At 39.1% G+C, this 17567-nt stretch overlaps 1 protein-coding gene across 7 annotated transcripts in view; it reads right to left on the reverse strand.

Annotated features, from left to right (window-relative positions):
* specc1la (sperm antigen with calponin homology and coiled-coil domains 1-like a) overlaps window positions 1-17567 on the reverse strand; it is a 307162-nt gene that overhangs the window by 139517 nt on the left and 150078 nt on the right. For all 7 annotated transcript variants that reach the window (XM_072587016.1, XM_072587015.1, XM_072587014.1 and 4 more), the window contains exon 10: window positions 3343-3433. In XM_072587016.1, coding sequence (XP_072443117.1) covers window positions 3343-3433 — 91 coding nt within the window. The remainder of the gene's footprint in view (window positions 1-3342; window positions 3434-17567) is intronic.

The following is a 17567-nucleotide window of genomic DNA, read 5'->3' on the forward strand; positions in this document are numbered from 1 at the left end:
CAAGATCTGTACCACACATATACACTATACCTGAGTGGATTGCCTTTTAAGGAAATGTTAGACAGGCTAACCTGTATCCTCTGAAGCTTGGAAGTGTCAGAGACAACTTAATCGATACATAAACGGTCCTAAGGGGGATGACTGGGTGGATACGGAAAGGATATTTCCTTTTATGGATGAATCTAGAACTGGAGGTCATTGTTTAAAAATAAGGAGCTGCCATTTAAAACACAGGTGATGGCACAGTGGTTAGCACTGCTGCCTCACAGCGCCAGAGACCTGGGTTCAATTCCTTCCTCAGGCGACTGACTGTGTGGAGTTTGCACATTCTCCCCGTGTCTGCGTGGGTTTCCTCCGGGTGCTCCGGTTTCCTCCCACAGTCCAAAGATGTGCAGGTCAGGTGAATTGGCCATGCTAAATTGCCCGTAGTGTTAGGTAAGGGGTAGATGTAGGGGTATGGGTGGGTTGCGCTTCGGCGGGGCGGTGTGGACTTGTTGGGCTGAAGGGCCTGTTTCCACACTGTAAGTAATCTAATCTAAAAAAAAACTCTTTTTTCTTCGAAGTTTGAGTGCTTTTGGAATTTTTTTTCCTCAAGAGGCAGTGGATACAGAACCTTAAATATTTTTAAAGCCGAGGTCGATAAATTATTGAAAATGTGTTGCTGGAAAAGCGCAGCAGGTCAGGCAGCATCCAAGGAACAGGAGAATCGACATTTCGGGCATCAGCCCTTCTTCAGGAATTCCTGAAGAAGGGCTGATGCCCGAAACGTCGATTCTCCTGCTCCTTGGATGCTGCCTGACCTGCTGCGCTTTTCCAGCAACACATTTTCAGCTCTGATCTCCAGCATCTGCAGTCCTCACTTTCTCCTCGAAAAATTATTGATTAAGGAATATGCAAAAATGTAGAGTTGAGGTTAAAAATCAGATCAGCCGTGATCTTACTGAAAGGCAGAGCAGCGGAGAAGAATCAAACGGCTTACTCTTGCTCCTTGTTCGTATGTCTGTTAGGATGTGCGGGTATCAAAGGAAATCAACAAAGAATGCTACCTGTATTCGATAACATTCGATAAAAAAAACTTACTTCCTCAAGCTGTGCAGTTTTGCTTCAGTGTAATAATTCAAAGTTAAATGAAGCATATTACCCGAATGTGCATTGCTAGTGTAATATTTAAGATAATACACCTAGTTGAAAACTAATGGATGATTTGCATTTGGCTTGAGTTGAGATAGCACATCTCCACTGGGATTAAAAACTCTGTTACAGTGGGGACTAATGTTTATTCACCACAAGAATGCAGCTGTCTTATTAAATTGCTATTCACCTGTCACTGAATGGGTATACAAAAGGTTCTGGCTCCACTGCAGTTTTTCATGTCATTATTTAGTTATAAATAAATATATTAACAGTATCTTCTATAGTGAAGAGTGGCAGCAATGTGAAAGGTAATGTTAGATTAAATAAATTGCTTTGTTAGAAATATTGAACTGTTACCGTTCAGGTACAAACATCTATGGGTGATTATACAAAAGGTTCAGGATCATAGGAGACATGATGGTCTACAGGGACTGTAAGCAGTGACAGGTAGTCGTTTTTTAATAAATATCTAATGTATAGTAAACAGGAAAAATGGGAGCTAGCATATACAAGTCAAAGCATTCATTTCCAAAAAAGAAACATCTCCTGCTGAAGGTTCCTGACGCAAAACACCCACTTTCCTGATCCTCTGATACTGTGTGTCCCTTTCCAGCTCTACATTTTATCGACTCTAACTTTCAGCATCTGCAGTCCTTACTACCACCATCTCAGTGGATAGGTTATTTTACTATCACTCGCCATAAATTGGTCTAACATCTTCAAGAATACATAACAGAAGAGAGGAACTTGGATCATCTGGAATATAGCTACTCCATCACCTCCAATGATGCATTCTAATACAGCACCATCAGACAGGATATGTTAAATCATCAATAAAGGAAGATACTACAGGAATTTGGTGAGTAAACAAATCAGTGGATACAATGGCAAGGCAAATGTGAATGGAACATCAACAGAATATAGTTTCATAGTATGAATATTATTGGATTAATAATTCAATGAACAGTCCAATTTGGGAATTTAAATTTGGTTTAAAAGAGGTGCACATAAAAGTTTTTGTTATAGAAGTGAACTCAAAGTATAGGACAGAGAGAAAACCCAACTAGTGGGAACTCAATGTTCTCAAACTTAGAATCAGAATTCTGAGTTAATTACAGGATTTTGAGGTTCACAGTTTGAACACTGCATTTGACATATGCCCGATTGTATTTCAGTTATCTTACATACTGTGTTACGAAGATGCTCTATAATTAATTGTGCTTGGAGACTTAAGTTTTAACCTACTGCGCAAAATAAATTTATTTCATGATTTTTGGAAATACCTCAAAATGGCTTCTCAAAATAAATCACGGACATTGTAAGTTCTTCATAAACAAAGCTTCTTGTAAATCACATGACTAGTGACAATTTTTACTTTGCTGTTTTGAACACTAACTGACTTTGAGGAATTGGTTCAATTTCATGGAAGGTTGCTAATAAGATGGTGAGTTGGAGGAAAGCTTGCTAAGAACAAGATTCTGAGCTGATCAGTCTCATTTCTTAAAATGCGATCCTCCTGTTGAGTTCAAGGTAAATTTTACTTGTCCTTTCATAAAAGCGATTGAAGAAATATCTTACGATTGCATTTATTGAGCAAGCTGTGGTCGCAAGGCTTCAGAGACAACAGTTTGTGATTAGTGACTTGACCACATGTACTGAAACATTAGAGTAGCACATCCAGAACACGTTATGCCTTTTATCTTCACTCCTTTTGTCTTCAAGAATAAACTACTGTTCTTTTTGCTGAAGGCCAATCTCTGCAGAGAAATTTGTTTTTCCTCCTTTTCTGAAGAGCAAGTATGTTAGTGTGTTTTCTTGCATGGTTTGGAGATATGTAGAGGGAACGAACATTTATACTTCTACATTACTGACTACATATGTTTTATTTTGGTAATAACCAATAAGAGTACTTCTACTAGAAGGAACACCTGGTTGAGTAACATTGATTTTTAAAATCTGATAAAGCATTTAACTGGTCAGCCTGGTAACTGGGATAAGTACTTTTATATATTTTGTGACATGTGGTGTAGTGGAAGTAGTGTGTCAAGGCACTGCTATCGCCTCAATGACTGATAGATACAAATCTTCAACCTTTTGAAAGGCTAACAACACCAACAAGCTCATTTAAAGGCCCAGCATTTACAAGTAAATTGGAAGATACATTCCTTAAAATTGTGTACTACTTTCCAAAACCAAGAGTTGACTCACCTGGAACAGAAATTTCAGTGTAGCTTGGTCTCTTGTCTGTTAGAGTTGACAGAGTCTTTGGGGTTGATATTGGCCCACTGATGGAATGTCTCTGTGAAAACACAACACGTACCTTCAAACTTTGCCACTTGATTCTGGACACTGAGTTGAGTAAAAATATAGATGACTTGCTTAAATGCTTCAGGTACAGTCTGCTCTTCTGTTTTAGTTATTTGTACACTGAAATTTGAGTCAAACAATACAAATCGCAAAACAATCAAGAATAAAAACAGAAATGTCTAGAAATACTGCGGTGAGCCCTAGTACACATGGGTGCATCAGTCCACTGCGGTATATAGAGCTCAGACACAAATCACTTTTGCTTCTGTAGCTTACCCAAGAATGTTAGTGAGCAATGATATGGTGTTCCTTTTATAAAAAGAATAGGCAAGTTACTCTGGGCACATTTAACACCTCCCAGTGATCCAAAAAGGGATGTCAGAGCCCAGGTACCTGTTGTGGAACACAGGGTGTAAATGCCTCAAAGTGTGAAAAGAGAAAGGGAAAGGATATTCCAAAACTACAAATGAAATGCTACATTCAAAAACCTCCGCTGCAAACACATCACTTACCTGAAACTCCCAACCAGTCCTGCCAGTCTCCTCCATTGTTATTCAGCCTAGGGGCTCTAACTAAACAATGTTTTAGGACAGCTGGTCACTGCATATCAGTGAGCACTGTACTCATGGCTGAACAAGATAGGTGGAAGATTGATCAGGAGAGTGTTAGTTTTGGTAAAGGTATGGCAAGGTTAAAGTTACCTAAAGCAAGCCATCTTGAGGACTATGCAGATATGGTCTAGAGATCATCTTGGGTCAAGGGAAAAAAACAGAAGTTTAGCCCAACTAAATTTGTGACAGGGGCCAAATGTTATCGTTTCGGCTTTTCCAATATTTAGTTGAAAGAAATTGCTGTTCATTAAATATTCATGCTGGCCAAGCAATTTCACAAATGCAGACAGCACAGGGGTCAAATGTGGAAGTGTTGGGTTAGATCAGAGAATCATCAGCAAAGTACCCTCCAACTTCTTCTTCTTCAGGGCATGGCTGATTAATATGCATGGGCACTGAAATCTTTGTGCAGTGATACATGCACTTTAATTTAGAGAGAGGCTGACATGCCAACATCAGGTTGTTGTGCAGCCACATACCTTAGAGGGAATATTGCTCATCAGTGCATCAGTTGAACTTAGCACGAAACAAGGATTAATGGTGTCTTTTTAGTCTGTACTAGTGTTGCTGCTAAATGTCACTGAAACAATTACTTTGAAGTAATGGACATAATTAATCTAAAACCTGATTTGCAAATAAGGCAGAACTATCTGCATGCATGCTTCACATTAACCCATATCTGTACCAGTTATACCAATAGCTGAACCAATCCTTTCACCAAGATGTATATAATTGTAACAGGGCTCCATGGTACAGAAAAAAAGGCCATTCATCCTTTTGTACTAGTACTGGTACTTCAACAGAGCTAAACAATTAACCACTCAACTTTGTTGTTTCCCCAGCCGTGCAAGTTTTCCTTTTGAAAATTATGACTGAATCAGTCCTCACTGATCTTTCCACTCCCATGTTTGTGGTTTGAGTTGAATTTTAAAATTACAACGGAGTAAAAAAACTAACCAGCTTAAATCCACATCCTCTAGTTATTGACCTCCTATCTTGAAAATGATTATATCCTATTTACTCCAATTAAAATAATTTGTAATTTTGAATGCCTGTTACATTTTCTCTTAACATACTCTTATTCTAAGAACAACACATCTTGTTTAGTTTATCAACACAACCAAAATTTCTTGACATTGCCACCATTTTAGTTTCAGTAAATTCCAAGGCATTACATCATCCCTTGGGTAAAGTGCCCATAATCTCTCTCAATGCTTCAGCTGAAGCCTAATTAAAGACCTACAAAACATGAAAAAAAACATATTTGCATTTATAATTTATAAATTAGTTCTGAAATATACTTTTGTTACATATATTCTCTGAGCCAAATGCTAATTGTTTAATACATTCTCTTCCAATATTTTTCCATTCTTTTTATACCTCAATCAATGCAGTCAGACCTCCACATTAAATAGCTATTAGCAAGTGTTCAAGCTGACAGAGGGTTAGCTGGATCACATAGACTGGAAAGTAATCTTGTGGGAAAGAGAATCCACGGGTATTCTAATTTTTAAAATATGACCAAACTACTTATTACCTTTTGCTGTAGGAAATTAGCTGATTATTTTGATATGATATTTTAAAATATTGATTTAGATGGGGCTTCTTAGGCCTTACTGTTGCTATCTGCTACCCTGTACGAAGGAGCCGTGCTCCAAAAGCTTGTACTTGTAACTTTTTTAACTTTTAACTTTGTCCACCCCAGTCCAACACTAACGCCTCCACATCATGGCTATTCTGCAGTAAAATTTTGAATTACAAAGGCAGTAAAATAATGAATGTTTTAGTGGCTCCAAGATACTTCAGTAAAGTGTTGCACCACAACAGAAGAGATTATTAAAAACCCTACAGGAGGTCAGGATACAGCATGACTATTAAAGCAGAAAGGGTAGTATGGATGGGAGATATGAGATTTAGTGAAGGGTTCATCTGGTTATGCAATGGGGCAGAAGATTTAAGCTCAATAATGCTAAATATTAAGGAATAAAGAAAAAACTGCACATTCCAAAAACACATAAAGAGCACAGTGCATTATTGAAAGCCTTGGAAGAGAAAGTGTGAGCAGTTCATTGCTGTCAATGTAGAAAAGCAGTTAAATTGATGGGTAGATTATTGCATATAGTGGCATGGAATAAAGTCTAAGTCTCCATGGATCTGCTGGAACTTTGCCAATCCACCATATGGTATAGAATTCTGATCAGTCCATCACTCAAATATACCTAATTTGTTGGATAACAAGGGATACTGATCAGAGATGAGCAAATGAAGGCAAAAATATAGTTCAATAGTGGAATATGTTTGAGGATCTCAATGGCCTCTTCTTAATAGAAGTTCAAAATGTCAGAAAAAAGACATAATTGTTCGAAGTCTCACCATTGTACTCCTATGCGAAAAATAACTAATTCTGAAACCCTTGAATAGGGTCATCATTAAGCAACCTGGAGTGCCATCCCTTAAATCTACAAAGAAATCCAATGATTGTTGTTTTAGTTGTATGTGACTGCAAACTCTATTCTCAATCTCAATTAATTCTTTTCTCATATCTCTTTCACCCAACAGCCTTGCAAATTGCTTCCAAAATGTTGGTCACACAACAGTAAATAATTATGCAAATTAACTGACTCCAAAAAATTGCAGGCAGTGAACTCACTGAATAGTTAGCTAGCCTTGGCTAGCCAGTGGGCACCCACGTCTAGACTTCTGATACTCAGCCTGTCACCTGGTCTCTGGATTCAGATGATTTCATACTTGCCTACAAGCCACTTTACTGGAGCCATACCACACTGTTTACTGGAATTGATGTCATGAAAGTAGTCTAGTGGGAGGGGTCTCTGAGTCAATGATAAGATCAAAGGAGGTTTGGTGCTGATCATTATTTTCTTTTATAAAGGAATACTTTAATAAAACGGATTTCCTCCGGGCTTTCCCATCATTAGTAAATACTGCATCTGTTGGAGACTGATGCACTCAGTTTCCTGCACTGATGAATAGAATGCAATGAGATCATAAGGCTTGACCTGACATCAATGCATCTTTATTATCTAACTCTGTAAGTACTTGCTGGGGTCTGTAATAACATAAGTCGATTGGGCACCAACTTTACCAAACATCTATATCCAAAAATAATTCTGCTCACTAATTCAACATTTTCAGGGGACCAACTTGAGCTGACAATTGGTTGGAATAGTGTAGACAATGCAAATCACACTGCTAGCTGACAGCAACAATCCCAATAACTTTGGAGTTCAGCCAGCCTCCCAACTTTCCTGTTTCAAAGTGTAGTTCACTTAAGAGCCTTTTCACTTTTATAGCTCCGGTTTCCTCCCACAATCCAAAAAGATGTGGTCAGGTGAATTGGCCATGCTAAATTGCCCATAGTGTTAGGTGCATTAGTCAGGGGTAAATATAGGGTAGGGGTTTGGGTGGGTTATTCTTCGGAGGGTCGGTACAGACTTGTTGGGCCGAAGGGCCTGTTTTCATACTGTAGGGAACAGAATCTAAACTAACATGATCAACCATGTGGCCAACTTCAGTATCATCTGCAAACATCCTTATCATACCCCTGACATTCAAGCCTAATTAATTTGATGCATGGACAAAATGCAAGACACACAACATTGAGCTCTGATGAACCTCATTAGAAACATGCCTTCCAATCCAAAAAATACACTATTCGTTATTGCTTCTTGTGTCGGAATCAATTTTGGACCTTTATCATGTACCTCTGATTCCCATGAGCTTAAACATTTCTGACCAACCTGCCATGTAGGATTATATCAATCACATCGCTAAAACAGTCAATCCTGAACAACTCTTGTTGTTAATGCCCCCAAAAATCATGGGTGAGTTGTTAATTGGCCTTAACCAATTCATGCTTTATTTAATCCATGTCTTTAACAATAAGTACTTATCCTGTATCTCCGAATTTTGACATTAAGTTTCTCCTACTGCAATTAAACAAAGAAATTATATGACAAATGGAGTCCATTACATAAAAAAGTGTGAATTTGCCCAACCTATAGTCTGCTTCAGCTTTATATGTTTGTAAGGTGCCTGGCCTGAAATTACTCAGACTATCCCTTTCTTCCTTTTTAAACAATGCTGTAAATCAGCTGTCCTCCAGTACTCTGAGCCAGAAAGATCTTAAAATAATGAACAGAAGCTCCACCATCTCTTTGTTCTTGCGTCCACTAATAAATTGTGATACATTTTTTCTGGGACTTGTGACTTATCTATTTTCAAAGATGTTAAAGCCTTTAATAACTCCCCTCAATACATAAATTCAATGTAACATTACACATACTTCTCTCTCTGGATCACTCTTCCTTTTTGAGAAAACAGGCACAAAGTATTCTTTCAGCATAATTCCCCACCCTGCCAAGCACTGAAAATTAATGTCATGGCCTTAGGTTATTTCTCTGTGCAAATATCACCTTAGAATGGCAGAGAGGATACCACCTCAATCCCAGCAGACTGTTTACAAACAGCTGTTTGTAAAACTTCTCTGTCACCTCTTGGTGATTTATGCATGCCGAGGCTAATTTCCTTTCCCTTCATTTTTCGGCCTCCACTTCATCTCTATTCCCAGTCCTGTGAGGCTCAGATTGTCCATGGGTCGATAGTACTTTTGAGATTGTGAAAAGGTTTAAGAAATTTTCTCCATCTGTTGATGGTTCCAGTGCCTTTAAATCTACCTTCCACATTATTTCGTTCCCATAATTAGCCTGTGTTTTAGAACCAAAAAGACATATATCTGGGGTTATAGGAATAAGAAAATAATCTGCTCCCATTTAGCCCAAAATCTACCGTGAATCAATTACCACACCTCAGAGGGAGAAAGGAAGTTTTTGTATTTATTTTGTATTTATTTCTTTCAAATTCAATCAAATTAAACAGAAGCTGTCTTTCCTTGCTTTCTGTAAAATTGGAAGCCAGCAGACTGGTTATAGGAGCACAAGGTTCATTAATTTGCAAGCTGCATCAGACACGTTTTAAATTAAACATGGCTAAAGCATTAATAGTTTGCAGGAACTGCCCCGCTGTACCTTTAATCATAGATAACTGCAACAGCAATGATTTTGGACTTATTAGTATTGTGGAATCTTAGTTTTAACTCTGATGGAAATCTAAACCCCTGTGAATGACTTGAGATTTATATTGTGATGGTACACAATGAATTCCATACAAAAATCAGGTAATTTTCCACCTGGAAAAAGAGTTATTTTAACATTGAACATTTTGATTGTAGCTTTGCTGTGTGAGTATTGTGCTGATATCTTGTTTCTCACTGCTTCTGGATATTATCATATCTGTAAACAAATCTAGCCAAGAAGTTTCAGTATCTACATACTAATCAGTCTTGTGCTATTTTCTGACTTTATGAGAGAAGAGAAACTAAGTCCATTTTCACTGCAAAAGAGAAGCCTGAGATTTAAATAACATTTACAATAAAGAGATATGAGAAAGACTATTTGAAAGTCATTAATAGAAAACACCTATTTAAAACTCCCCTGAAGTGAGATGTGTTAGCAGAATTCTTTTTACATAAAGAAATGTTAAAAATGCTTTATCATAGCTAGATTCCATTGCAAAGGGTTGTGGCCAGGACAATGGGATTTGTTTCAAACTAATACAGTACAAGGCTTTGGGGATAGCAGTGGTGAGGCTATTTTTTTTAGAGAATAAAGCAGGACAATAGAATAAGCTTTATATTGTTTGAGAAAAATTCAAATTGGCATGATGGCTGAACATCCTCATTGTACACGATATACATTACTTCAAATTTATTTTTCTACTAGAGAGACAGGAGAATGTGGTAAGCAATTGGAAAATGTTGTAAATATTGGATATGGATAATTCTAGTAAACCGATGTGACTATTTTGCTCTGACTACTGTAATTGTGGTGTAAAAGCTGACAGACGAAATGCTGTTGGACTGCAATAATTTCATATCATTAATGTAAATATGAATTACAGATCTTCATCAATAAGGTTTAATGTAGTGTTAAGAGTCAGTTAATAATTGCCATCATTCAACTTCATCAATTTAAAAAATTCAATTTTTTTCCCTCTTCCTCTCCTGGAGATGCAACGTCTACTAGGATTCACTTAGCACACCAAACCTCCCACATACCCCACAATAATTTCTCAAATGATTACCTTTTACAAGCTAGTCTTGACACTGTATGGCAACACATTAATCAAGAATGGGTGAAATATCTGCCAAAACTGATCCGGTATTCACCAGTTTGCACACAGTCACATTACCCAGCAGGAATTATTGAACAGGAACAAGAAACAGGGACCTAGTCCAATTCCAAAGTGCAATATTTGCTCCTAACTGTTATCCCAACTGGAACCATTAAACTCAGCACTAAACAGAGATCAAGGTTAGGACCTTTTTGCTTAGTCTGGCTCAACAGTATACTGAAACATGACACAAGGCTATCTGCATTCTTAATGCCTTTCATAAATGAGAAAGACAATATTTTGTCATACTTTCTCCAAAATGCAGTCAAATGGTGTTGCACAAGTCCTCTTCTATCTTCTTTTATGTGAACAACCGCACAGTAGTCATATTACAGGATGAGTTATCCAGACACATGGACTAATGCACAAGCAATGAGTTAAAACTTCACTATGGCAGCTGAGGAATTTAAATTTTACTAAATAAATTTGGAATAGAAAATATTACATATGATCATCAAACTACAAGATTTTGTAAAAACTGATCTGGCTCCCAAACACCTTCTGGGGAAGGGATACACCATCCTGACTGGAAGCATCAATGAGCTGGTTAACAGTGCATGTCGCTTGATGGTACTGTCATTGACAACATCATTACTTTGCTGATGAATGAGAGAATATTGACAGAGGAGCAACTGGCTGCATTGGATTTGTCTGATTTTTCTGGCAAGACTTACTAGTAGTTAATATGTTGGGCCCTGTGATTCAATCAGTTCTGAAGGAGGGTCACTGGATACAAGTCTGTTTCTCTTTCCGCAGATGCTTTTGGACCTGTGGAGTTTCTGCAACTCTTTCTGTTTTTATTTCAGACCTTTGCATCCACAGTATTTTGCTTTCTCTTTCAAAATCTTATATGCTTCAGTGAAAATGCCTCTAAACTTCATTATATTTAACTTCAAACAGAAATCTTTTCATCTTCAGAATCAGTCTGGACAATTTTTGTTCCAGCTCCTCCATGCAAGCACATCCTTCTTCAAGTCAGATGTGGTCTCAACAAAGCCCTGTGCAATCGTAGCAAAGTTTGATCATCTTCACCAAATGCATTTGGGAACAAAAGGCCAATGTACTGTTTATCTTACTACTTTGTTGTTGTACTTGTACATTAACTATTTGTATTTCTTATAGAAGTACACAAAAATCTATTAAAACACCAATACTTAAGTTTCTCATCATTTTAAAAGAAAATCAGTTCTTTTTGGTCTTTCTATTAAACTTAGGAATTGATTGTGCTACTCTTACATAGAATTAGACTTTGTTGCCATTTGTTACAAAAGTACAGGAGTGCAGTGAAAAGTTTTTAATGTCATCACACAGAGCGCCATCTCATGTACAAGTACCTAGGGATAAAGACTTAAGAACCAAGTTACAAAGAAGAGGAATAAAGTTAAAGGTTAAACATTACAGTCTTAGTATTAAGTCGAAAAATAACTAAAGCTTAAAGTTCAACCATTGCAGTCTTTCTTAAGTGCTTAGCCATGCTGGGAATACATTTCTGACTAGACAGTCAGAAACTTTTTCCCCGGGTACAACAGAGTGTTACAAGGGGACATAAATTTAAGGTGAAGGGTGGAAGGTATAGGGGAGATGTCAGGGGTGGGTTCTTTACCCAGAGAGTGGTGGGGGCATGGAATGCGCTGCCCGAGGGAGTGGTAGAGTCAGATTCATTGGCGACCTTTAAGCGGCATTTGGATAGGTACATGGATGGGTGCTTAATCTAGGATAGAAGTTCGGCACAACATCGTGGGCCAAAGGGCCTGTTCTGTGCTGTATTGTTCTATGTTCTATGTTCTATTTCCTTCAAGGACTTGATCTCCTCCACTTTGGCATGCTATCCCCGTTTTGGTTTGATTTACCCTGCTCTCATCGTCACTGCAGATGTCAGAGGAACCTCCAGCACTATGTTGGGCTTGCTTTTGGAGTCTCAGATTACCAAAGTACCAATTCAGGTCTTCAACTGCTGCCACACACCAGACGGTCAATGGCCCAATCCAGGTGCCATCTTTGGTCTCATCTTCGGTTCACATGCTGAGCATCAGGAACTCACTGAGTGTCTTAGGAGCCGCTGCGTCACAATGGCCATCTGGCCGATTTCCAAATTCAACAAACCTGATACTGCCATTGCCATTCTCCAGAAGGTAGGTTAGTAGAAAAAAAAAATTAAAAATAGAAAAAAAAGAGAAAAAGAACAGCAGACTGAGTGGTCAAGCCTACACCACTGCCATATTGCAGAGATGCCGATCGTCAACAGGTTGTGCTGGGCCCACTCACTGACCACCAAGAGACTGCGTTAGGCCCACTCGCTGATCGCCATGGAGGGTGCGCTTGACTCACTTGCCAACGGCCAATGCCATTGCCGTAATCAAGCTCTTCAACAGGAGGCAAGATTAAAAAAAGGGAAGAAAACATTGGAAAAACAACAATAAAAAACAAAGTGGATGAAGCGGACAAGCTCAGAAGCCCTACTTCATTGTCAACTTACTTGCTAATTTAGGTTACCCATCTGTCTGATAGAGCCGTTGGGTAATGCAGCATGGAAACAGGCCTTTTGGCCCAAACTGGTCCATGATGCCCACTCAACCAGCTCCAACTGCCCACATTTGGTACATTCCCTCTAAATCCTTCCCATCCATGTACCTATCCAAATGTTATTTAAATGTTGCTATTGTACCTGCCTCAACCACTTTGTCTGGCAGCCCATTCCATATACACACCATTCTCTGAGTGAAGAAGTTGCCCATCAGGTTCTTCTTAAATCTTTCCCCTCTCACCTTAAATCTACATGCTCGAATTTACAATTCCCCATCCCTGGGAAAAAGATTATCTGCTTTCATCCTATTTATGCCCCTCATGATTTTGTACATCTCAATAAGGTCACCCCTCATTCTCCTACGGTCCAAGGAATAAAGTCCTACACTGGCCAACCTCTCCCTATAACTCTGTTCTACTGGTGCTGGCAACATCCTCGTAAATCTTCTTTGCACTCTTTCTAGTTTAATTATGTCTTTGCTGTAACAGGGTGACCAAAACTATACACAATACTGCAAGTGCGGCCTCACCAATGACTGTAACAATGTCCCAACTCCTACACTCAATGCTTTGACCAGCAAATGCCTTCTTCATCACCCTGACCATTTGTGATGCCACTTTCAAAGGGCTAGGTACTTGTATTCCTACGTCCTTCTGTTCCACAACACTCCTCAGGTCCTTAACATTTACTGCGCAAGTTTACCTTGGTTTGACTTTCCAAAGTGCAACACCTCACACTTATCTGTATTGAAGTGCATTTGCCAATCCTCAGCCTACTCCCCCATCTAACCTTCCTCACCATCAAAAATACCTCTTAATTTTGAATCATCCGCAAACTTACAAATCATGCCTTGTACATTCACATCCAGATAATTTATGTAAATAACAAAATAACAAAGGTCCCAGCACTGACCCATGTGACACACCACTAGTCACAGGCCTCCAGTCCGAGAAACAACCTTCAACCATTATCCTCTGCTTCCTACCATTGAGTCAATTTTGAATCCAATTAGTTAGCTCTCCCTGAATCCCATGAGAACTAGCCCTCAAAACTAGCATGCCGAGTGGGACCTTGTCAACAGTCTTACTAAAGTCCATGTAGACAACATCCACTGCTCTACCCTCATCTACCTTCTTGGTTACCTCTTCAAAGGAATCTAAAAGATTTGTCAGACATGACTTCCCACACACAAATCCACGCTGACTATCCCTAATTAGACCTTGACTATCTAAATGCTAGTTGATCCAACCCCCAGCATCCTCTCCAAAAGCATGTCTACCACTGACGTCAGGCTCATTGACTTGTAGTTCCTTGGCTTGTCTTTGCTACCTTTCCTAAACAATGGAACAACAGTAGCAACTCTCCAGTCTTTCAGAACTTCACCAGAGGCTAAAGATGAAGCAAAGGTCTCTGCAATTTCTTTTCTAGCTTCCCACAATGTCAGAGGTTGGACTTGATCAGGCCCAGGGGATTAATCCACCTTAATGCGCTTTAAGGCTGAAAACACCTCCTTCTCTGGTCATATGTATGGGGTTTAAAACACACCCACTTGTTTCCTTTATTTCCTTAGTATCCATGATTCCTCAGTAAACACGGAGGAGAAATATTCATTAAAAATCTCCCCCATCTTTTGAGGCTCCACACCTAGAGAGCCGTGCTGATCTTCAAGGGGACCTATTCTCTCCTGAACCACTTTTACTTTTCATATAGCTATAGAATCTCCTGGGACTATCTTTAACCTTATCTACCAGGTCCATCTCATAGTCACTTTTTGCTCTTCTGATTTCCCTCTTAAGTGTGCTCCTACACTTTTTAAAGTCATCTTGGGATTCATTTGAGCCCGACAGCTTAAACCCTATGTATGTCCCCTTCTTTATCCTGACCAGAGCCTCAATACGCCTAGTCAGCCTGGGATCCCTAAACCTGCCAGCTTTTCCCATAACCCTCACGGGGACAGTCTGTCCCTAAACTTTTGATGGCACACTTTTAAAAGCCTCCCATCTGCTAGTTATTTCTTTTTCTTTCAAACAGACTCACCCAATCAACTGCTGTTAGATCCTGCCTAATGGCCCCAAAATTAGCCCTGCTCCAGTTTAGCTCCTTCACTTGTGGACTTGTCCTAACTTTATTCATAAGGTCACTGGACCCAAAGTGACATTCCTGCTGAAGGACTCATGCCTGAAATGTCGATTCTCCTGCTCCTTGGATGCTGCCTGACCTGCTGTGCTTTTCCAGCACACATTTTGACTCTAATCTGCAGTCCTCACTTTCTCCAAAGTGCCCTCCGACTGACACTTCAGTCACTTGCCCAACCTTGTTTCCTAAGAGGAGGTCCAGTGTTGCACCATCCTGAGTACTGCCCTCAACATATTGAGTTAGGAAACTTTCCTGGACACTTTTGACAAATTCCACCCCGTCTAGGCCTTTTACATTCTGGGTGGCCCAGTCAATATAGGGGAAATTAAAATCCCAAACCAACACCATTCTATTATTCCTACAGGTTTCTGCAATCTCTCAACACATTTGCTCTAGTACCTGCTGGGTTTTTGGGGGTCTATAATACAATCCCTACAAAGTGACCACCCCCTTCTTGTTTCTAGGTTCTAACCATATGACCTAATTTGATGATCCCTTAAGAATATCCTTTCAAAGCACAACTGTTAAGACCTCCATTATCAAAAGGGCAACCTCCCCTCCATGCTTACTTGTCCTTCTGTCATGTTTCTGTGTCCTGAAACATTGAGCTGCCAATCCTGCCCTTCTCTCAGCCATGTTTCTGTTTTGTCTATAATACACCAGTCATCTACCTTACCAGTCTGACCTTATGCGTTGAAATAAATGGACTTTAAACCAAAGTCTTTTCCCTCCCTTTACTGTACACCTGAATAGTAAACTTGCTTTCAATGGCTAATGTATTTCCCACTGACTTTTCAATGGCTCCTCTCCTATTCACAGTCCCAACCCTTGCTGAACTAGTTTAAACCCTCCTGGGTAACAATAGCAAATCTCCCTGCAAGGATACTGGACCCCCTCTGATTCATGTGCAATCTATCCCACTTGTTCAGGTCACCTCTACCCCAGAAGAGATCCGAATGACCTAAGAACTAAAAACCCTTCTCCCTATACCAGCTCCTCAGCCACACATTCATCTGGCCTATCTTTCTATTACTATCCTCACTAACGTGTGGCACTGAGTGTAATCTGGAAATCACTACCACTGAGGTCCTGCCTTTTAACTTCTTACCTAATTCCTTATACTCATATCGCAGGACCCCCATCCTTCATCTACCTATGTCATTTGTACCAATGCTCAAATTCATGATAGTCAATTGATTGGCGTTATTTATCACAGCAAGCAGTGTTCAAGAGTAGCTATGTGCAGTTACAATTCTGCCAAAGAGTCACTGGATGTTAAATGTTACCTCTACTTTTCTCTATACAGATGACAGTACCAGCACAATAGTTGCATTGGTTTGTCATTGAGTGTTAGCTGCATTTCATTTCATCTAAAGAAAATATTTAAATTTGCAATACCTCAAGAAGCAATTTATCCAATAGTCATGTCCAGTCTATGTCTTCACATATAAAACCTACTTTTATTAGTGAGATTATTAACATCATCTAATTTACAGATAAATACAAACCGCTCTGTTGGTATTATCAAAGGAACACAAGGGAATTGCACATCTTGTCTGTATTACTCTTCAGTGCTTTATGAATAAATAAACTGGATAAAACGGACTTGCTTCAGCAGACATATACTATGATGTGCTGGGATTGCATTGGGAACTTTCAAAGGTTGATCGCCATCTATTGATTAGAGAGTAAATTGCAACTGAGTCTCATCTGTTCTAATCAGCTCCTAAAATAACTGAAGTATTTCCCTTTTTTAAAAAATACACAACTAAATCCAACAGGAGTGGGATTGTTCCTCTTGCTTTCTATCTGGCCATTCACATTTTCCTCTCCCCTGCAGTAGCAGCATAGAGTTGTTTTTAACAATTCTGGTCAGTTCACTGACAAGGACACCACTTGCCTCAGCCTCTTTTTCTCAAGTGCAGTAGGGCTACCTAGTCTGGTTCCATTCTTCCATTCCATTCAGATGCAGCTAGAGAATTTCCTGTAATGGTCCCCTTCCGATTCCTGCAACCCTAGCATACCCCATCATCCCTTTCTATTTTCATCCACGTTAAACTTTTCTTAAATCTCGCTTTTAGACCATGAATTTGCTCATATCTCTTGAGCATCCCCTTCTTTGTCTTTATCAACCTTTGTATAACATTCCCGTACAATGGTTTGAGACATTTTGTTCCTTTCAAGGCATGTGAGGATTCAAGGTGAATTTTGTTTTTGTTCATCAATTAAATGTGCAGCAAGTGGTTTGGATCAAATGTTATTGATGACAAAAATCAGATAATAAAAATGTCAGAGTGCATTTCAAACATTTTCAAGAGAAGATCTACATAACGCTGAGCATAAAAATCTGGCACATGTCAGGTCATTTAACAGTACTAATTGCTCTCACTATTAGTACTTTCTGCATCACTATTTCTACTGAGTGGCAGTTTCCTTCTTTCCTCTCCCTGACTGCAGTTGTTGACTCTACCAATTATGTCCATGTTTCTTTCATAACAAATTTTTGCCAACTCTCTCTCCACATTCTCTACTTTCAAACTTGGCACATCTTCAGCACTGTAACAAATATTTCACCAAACATTACAGATATTGGGAAAAGTGGACTA

Source organism: Chiloscyllium punctatum, chromosome 17, assembly GCF_047496795.1.
Source record: "Chiloscyllium punctatum isolate Juve2018m chromosome 17, sChiPun1.3, whole genome shotgun sequence".
NCBI lineage: Eukaryota > Metazoa > Chordata > Chondrichthyes > Orectolobiformes > Hemiscylliidae > Chiloscyllium > Chiloscyllium punctatum.